Consider the following 7,500-nt stretch of genomic DNA (forward strand, 5'->3'; position numbering starts at 1 on the left):
GCCACCCTACTCACTGTACCTTGCACATGTTTAAAATGAAAACATGAATATATGAACCTGTGTATTATTTGAATATCTTAGTATTGAATGCAAAATAACGAGGTACTAAGATACATGGCACTATAGGACCAGTTTAATATAAAACACAATTTGGTACAATATATAAGTAGGGGGTCCCCGCTCCATCTCTCCATCAGTTTGGGGGTCCTTGGCCTGGAAAACGTTGAAGACCTCTGCTATAAGGTCTTCGTGCTCCCATGAGATGAGTCCTGTAAGGTCTTCATGATGCCAGGAGATGAGGGGCCCTATTTTAACGGTCTAAAACGCAAGTGAGAAGCGCCAAGCGCAAGTAGCTTTGTGGGCGGTTCTACGGCGATGTCCCTAGTTTACCAGCGCAAAAAATGACTCTTGCGCCCGGCGCATATCTAAAAAGGGTTGTTCTGAAGTAGCCTAATTACCCGTAGGTGTGGTTTGGGCGTAACGTGCAATAAACCAATGAGAGTGCCAGCTCCCATCCCCTTTAAGAGCCATGAGCGCATTTGAATCTGACGAGTTGATATTTTGACAGCGTGTCTGTAGTCTCCAATGAGACACATGCACATGAATTTCAAACTTCACTTTCACTTTACTTTTTTATCATTTAAGTCTCAGATTTCCTCATACCATAAACCTTTACTCTCTTATATTGCAGTGTTGGAGGAGCCCAAGACTAAAGAATTTCATTGCCAGCGACTGCTCTGTAATTGTTGTGCATATGACAATAAAACCATCTTGAATCTTGAAATCTTGAATCTTCAAATGGCTCAGTTTATGGCCAAATAATATGGCCTAATTCAGTCCTCAAATAAATTTCGGCAAAGAAACTTATATGATATAACATATGATGTGCGGTAACTGTGGTTCTATTTAATGATATACGCAATGCATTATAAACATTGTTTCTTATCAGTATTGTACGCATTATCGTTATCGACTTGTGTTCCTAATATGCATGTGTCCCCCCGTTAATATACATTGCCACGGACTGTATTATGCGTTACGTGTTTAGTTTGCGTGCGTTTAAACAGATGGACGCACACATGCGCACCCGCAATCATTCATTCTTGTAAACATATACACACGCACGCACGCCCGCATTCATTCATTCTTTTTAATACTCACTCACGGTAAAACAATGTTTTCCACGATCAAATACTCATCAATCCTAAAAGTTATGGCCATGTACACGATGTCTGTGTCAAGAAAATATGTGTTTGCTGTACGGTGTTTGCAGATGCATTGATTTAAAAGTACAACTTATTAATGCTGTAGCAGCTGTTCTTTCCCAAATAATTTACCAAGAATGTGTGGCTAGGTAGATGAGAGAAGTAAAGTGTATGCGCGAGGTGCACAAACAACATCATGCATGCGCCCTTAAAAAAGCATCTGAACAACGCGCCGCTGACTTTAAACCAGGTATTTCCTGGTTTGCACCAGAACACGCCTCCTCCTTTCACCGCACCGCCCCTTGGGGCGCAAGATCATTCCCTAATTTACCGACGCGTGGCGCAGGAGGGAAAAGAACGCTCTGCGCCAGTTGCAAACTAGCAACGACACATGCGCCAGTGAGAAAGTCAATTGCGCCGGATGCAAGATAGGGCCCGAGATCTGTAAGAAGGTCTTCGTGATTCCAGGAGAGGAGGTCTGTAAGATCTTTGTGATTCCAATATGTGACTAAGTCAAGGTAAAGGTGCAGCCCTGAGTTCTTCATGACAGATGGGTTATTTTTATTTTTTATTTTTTTTTATTTTTTTTTTTAAAGCAGAAACTTTTCTCCTTCAATCCCAAACCGTATTGTATCACCCTGCACCAGAAACAAATATTCTGGGGTCTCATTTATAACTGTTGCGTACGCACAAAACGGGGCTGAAATTGGCGTACGTGAGTTTCCACGCCAAGGTTGTGATCTATAAAGAACCAGCTTGACGGGAGAATGTGCGCAGCCCTAAGCAAACTCTGACCCATGCGTACGTATGGTTTGGAGGAAAAGGAGAATTGGCGACACAGATGGTGTGGTGGTGAACTGAAGTCAGACAGAAGAATTGTAGAATGAGAAGAATGATTATGTTTTATCATCGCACTTCAAAAATTTAATCTCAACCCGTATCATGCGTTAAATCTATGTAATCAGAATAATTTAAGTCAACTGCGTTATATCAGTTATAACTCCAGAAACATCTCCTTAGAATAGAAATAAAAAGAAATTCTCTGTAATTAATCCCGTCACTCCATACTGTCCACTGACGGCGCGACTGCATAGAATAAAGCATCTGTCCAACATGTCTCAATAACATAATATTTTTATGTGACACTGTAAACACATAATCAAGTGTCAATTAAATCCCAAGTGTGGAAAACCAAGCCACACTCCTCATCACAATCGTTGTCCGTTACTCTTGATGCTTTTCATGACAAATTAGGCATTAAAAAGGGGTTATGTTCAAGAACATTTTACATGGGTGATTACAAACTGATTATCCAAGGTGTTCTCGGTCAGTCTTATTACCGTAACCCTATAAATACAGAGGGGAGCGCCGTGGTAATGCTGCACCATATGGCACTTCTGGCGGACCATGCAAATGGCAGGATTCGGAGGGAGAGGGTCTTTAGGGACCATAACGATTTATTGGTACATAAAAATATGTACCTTAATGTCAGACCACTTCTTTTTTTAATTCTGGGTCTGTGCGCTCTGTGCTACTGACAGAGTTCACTGCTGCGGCAACATGTTGCCACTCACTCTGCTTTTTGTTGTATGCGATCCCAATCCCGTGACTGCCTAACAAAACTACTTTTCGGGCCTCCATCTAACCCACAAGTGTCTCCACTTCAACCTCCATGAAATTTCGCTTTTTTGATTTTCTCAGTACTTCTGCCATTGTTTCCGACAAGACTTAATACTTGCATCTGAGTCTGTTTTATATGCAGATTGCATTCATGAGGTCATTTGGATTGAGCATTTATGGTTAAAAAGGGGCGTTTTCAGGGCGGAACGTGAAGCTGATTCAGCTGCGCACACTTGTAGGCACTCTGTGATTTAAAAAGCAAAGATTGCGTATGGTGTGCGTACGCAGGGTTTTATAAGTCTGAATATTTTTTGGCGCACGCAAAACTTGGCTTTTGGGCGTACGTACACTTTTAGTAACGATCCCATGCACAGTTTTATAAATGAGACCCCTGGTCTTTAGCACTCATATTCGAAGTGTGGGTGAGGCAGTGCCTTTCTTTATAAAGTCTACACTTTAGAACAAATGTGAAGGGAAAAGAGAGACGGAGTGGCGTTGAGAGCAGGAGAAACACACATGTTGTTTCTGAATCAAAGTGTTAACTACTTTGAATGGGCTCGAATTGAAATTAAAGAAATATCATTAAAAATGAACAGTTTTTATGTGTTTTAAGTTTTTTTAGACACTCAAAGCACTTGATGTTCAGGGAAGATTCTCCAATGGTCCAAGGACACTGGAGGGGCTCAAGGACACGTGATGGTCAGAGACGGAGATTAAAGTGTAATTCCGGCGAAAATCTAACCCAGGTTCTTTGTTTTGGCATGAAAACCCATTAAACAAGCCCTCCAGATAATTTTTTCATTGAAAATCGAGTATTAGAGTTTGCCCGGCGCAATATTTGGCGTCCATGTTATTGGCTTGGGGCATTGAGTTTCGCTTCCAAATCGGCAGTTTTGAACCACTAATCTTGTTAAAAATAGCACCAAACCTCTGCAGTAGCATGACTAGGGTCCCTAGTAAAACGAAGCTCAAACAGCTTAGTTTGCAAACCCAGAGACAGTTTTACAAGCATTACCGGTACGTCCGTGTTTACAGGAAGTCCACACAAGTCGATTGCCGAATGCGCCGGGGTTCAGTTGAAGCAGGAAAGTTTTGGAATTTATAATTAATATAATTGATATTTATAAATAGTCTATAGCAAGTGTCAACACGTAAATTAAAGGACTTGCATATGTGGGTTACAGTTACAAAATATTTGTTCGCTACAATCAAGCATGGCACATTGTTGACAGAAGACGCACTGCACACGTGATTAACGCATAGAGAGAAGGACAGCTCAAGCACCGGAGAAGACGACCCATCTGCAGCTTGAAGTCAAGAGAGAGAGATGGTTCGTGTTTGTGTTTTACCCGGTTACAGTCACAAATATTTTGTAACTGTAACCTACAAATGCAAGTCCTTTAATATACTTCCTATATATTTATTATAAATATGAATTATATTAATTATAAATTCCAAAATGTTCCTCCTTGAACTGAACTCAGGCGCATTCGGTCACTCTATGCATCAAACACGTGTGCAGTGCCTCTTCTGTCAACAGCGTGCCATTCTTGATTGTATCGAACAAATATTTTGTAACTGTAACCTACATATGCAAGTCCTTCAATTTACATGTCAACACTTGCTATTTATTATTTATAAATATTAATTATATTAATTATGAATTCCAAAACTTTCCTCCTTGAACTAAACTCCGGCGCATTCAGCAATCGACTTGTGTGGACTTCCTGTAAACACGGACCTCCCAGTAATGCTTGTAAAACTGTCTTTTTAAGTAAACTTCGGGTTTGCAAACTAAGTTGTTTGTGCTTCGTTTTATGTGTAGAGAGCCTAGTCATGCTACTGTATAGGTTTGGTGCTATTTTTAACAATATTAGTGGTTCAAAAATGTCGATTTGGAAGCGAAACTCAATGCCCCAAGCCAATAACATGGACGCCAAACATTGCGCCGGGCAAACCCTAATACTCATTTTTCAACGAAAAAGGTATCTGGAGGGCTTATTTGATGGGTTTTCATGCCAAAACAAAGACCCTGGGTTCAATTTTCGCAGGAATTACACGTTAATCTCACGGTCACACACACACGCAAAAAATGTCACGCCAAAATACATTTTTCTCCCCTCTATCTAATTCTGATACGATTGTGTCAATGCAATATATATGTTCACAGTATTGTATTACAATATGGCAACAGTCTTTATACTGTATGACATACAATTGCAACCTATTCAATTGTAGTTTTGGAAAAGTGGTAGTAGTTTAAGAGTAGTGGTAGTGGTAGTAGTGGTCTTGGTAGCAGTGGTAGTAGTTTTAGAGTAATGATGCTGGTAGTAGTTTTATAGTAGTGGTAGTGGTTTTAGTGCTGTGGCCGTAGATATAGTGAGAAGCAGCACCAGTTTCCTATCATAGAAAACTTTGACACAGAATATGATAAAGGAATAGGAAAATGTATCTTTAATCTTTGTCTATAATATCACAGTGTTTTCTATGGTCTTTTATGTTGTTAATGTTTTGCCTGTGTGTGTGTGTGTGTGTGTGTGTGCGTGCGTGTGTGTGGTGCATGGTCTTAAGTGCGTGCGTACATGTGTCTGTGTGTGTGTGTGTGTGTGTGTTTATTTGTGTGTGTGTGCGTGTGCGTGAGTGTGTGTGTGTGCGTGCGTGTGTTTGATTGTGTGTGTGTGTGCTTGTGTGTGTGTGTGGTCCAGGTGTTCTCTGGTATCTTCACGGCGGAGATGCTCCTGAAGATCATCGCTCTGGACCCCTACTACTACTTCCAGACGGGCTGGAACATCTTCGACAGCATCATCGTGTGTCTCAGCCTCATGGAGCTGGGCCTGTCCGATGTGGAGGGCCTCTCCGTCCTCCGCTCCTTCAGACTGGTGGGAGGAAAAATACCTACACACACAAACACACATACACAGATAGACTGTCTGACAGACAGACTGAAAGATCCTTAATATCTCTCTCTCTCCCTCTCTCTCTCCCTCCCTCTCTCTCTCTTTCTCTCTCTCTCTCTCAGCTGCGTGTGTTCAAGCTGGCTCGCTCCTGGCCCACCCTCAACACGCTCATCAAGATCATCGGTAACTCCATGGGTGCACTGGGGAACCTCACGCTCGTTCTCGCCATCATCGTCTTCATCTTCGCTGTGGTCGGCATGCAGCTCTTTGGCAAGAACTACCAGGTACTGCTCTTCCCGCCCTCTGACCCCACCATCTGACCCTGCTCTTTGACCTCGCACTCTGACCCCCCCTCTGACCTTGCCGTCTGACCCCACCCTCTGACCTCGCCCTCTGACCCCACCCTCTGACCCTGCCCCCTAACCCTGCCCTCTGACCCCATCCTCTGACCCCGCCCTCTAACCCTGCCTTCTGACCCAACCCTCTGACCTCGCCCTCTGACCTCGCCCTCTGACCCCGCACTCTGACCTCGCCATCTGACCCCGCTATTTGAACCCGCCTTCCTACCCCCCCACTGACCTCGCCCTCTGACCCCGCACTCTGACCCCACTCTCTTACCCCCTCTCTGACCTCCCCTCTGACTGCCCCGCCAAGTTCAAATGCACTGGCTCTTAAAGGGGATGGGAGATGGAACTTTTGGTTTGTTGCAGGCATGTTACGCCCAAAACCCACCTGGGTTTCAGACCAACCCATTTTCGATTTGCTTCAGACGTAAGAGTCATTCATCCACCGGTATAATAGCAACGGCGCCAAAGATCCGACCACAAAGCTACTTCCGATTTGCACTTCTCATTTGCGTTTCAGACCGTTTAAAAAGGGCCCTCTGTCTCAGTCTCAGTCTGACTACAAGTGTCTCCAATACATGTCTCAGTATCACTAGGAGTGTCTCCAGGAGTGTCTCTAAGGGCCCTATTTGAACTGTCTGAAACGCAAGTGAGAAGCGCCAAGCGCAAGTAGCTTTGTGGGCGGTTCTATGGCGATGTCGCTAGTTTACCGGGGCGAAAAATGAGTCTTGCACCCGGCGCAAATCTGAAAATGGTTGGTCTGAAGTAGCTTAATTACCCGTAGGTGTGGTTTGGGCGTAACGTGCAATAAACCAATAAGAGTGCCAGCTCCCATCCCCTTTTTCGCATTTGAATCTGACGAGTTGATATTTTGACAGCGCGTCTACAGTCTCCGAGACAGATGCACATGAATTTCAAACTTCAAATGGCTCAGTTTATGGCCAAATAATATGGCCTAATTCACACATGGAATAAGGTTTTCTTCCACAACTTCAAATACTGAGTCCTATTTAATGTGGTTCTATTTAATGATATTTAATGAAAAACGCAATACATTATAAACATTGTTTCTTATCATTATTGTATGCATTATCGTTATCGACTTGTGTTTCTAATATGCATGTGTCCCCCCGTTAATATACATTGCCATGGACTGTATTATGCGTTACGTGTTTAGTTTGCGTGTGATGGACGGACACACACGCGCCCGCATTCATTCATTCTTTTTAACACTCACTCGCGGTAAAACAATGTTTTCTCACGATCAAATACTCATCAATCCTAAAAGTTATGGGCATGTACACGATGTGTCAAGAAAATATGTGTTTGCTGTACGGTGTTTGCAGATGCATTGATTTAAAAGTACAACTTATTACCGCTGTATCAGCTGTTCTTTCCCAAATAATTTACCAAGAATGTGTGGCTAGGTAGATG

The 7,500-nt window shown here is 42.9% G+C and overlaps 1 protein-coding gene and 1 long non-coding RNA gene across 2 annotated transcripts in view; one reads left to right on the top strand and one right to left on the bottom strand.

Moving 5' to 3' along the window:
* The window catches only part of LOC132452074 (sodium channel protein type 4 subunit alpha B-like), a 318,084-nt gene that overhangs the window by 134,300 nt on the left and 176,284 nt on the right, over positions 1-7,500 (top strand). Inside the window, 2 exon segments of the mRNA XM_060044440.1 lie at positions 5,531-5,704; positions 5,845-6,006. Of these exon segments, the coding sequence (XP_059900423.1) occupies positions 5,531-5,704; positions 5,845-6,006 (336 nt within the window).
* The window catches only part of LOC132452088 (uncharacterized), a 399,718-nt gene that overhangs the window by 60,461 nt on the left and 331,757 nt on the right, over positions 1-7,500 (bottom strand). The window lies entirely within an intron of this gene.

The sequence above is a fragment of the Gadus macrocephalus genome, chromosome 23 (genome assembly GCF_031168955.1).
Source record: "Gadus macrocephalus chromosome 23, ASM3116895v1".
In the NCBI taxonomy this organism is placed as follows: Eukaryota; Metazoa; Chordata; class Actinopteri; order Gadiformes; family Gadidae; genus Gadus; species Gadus macrocephalus.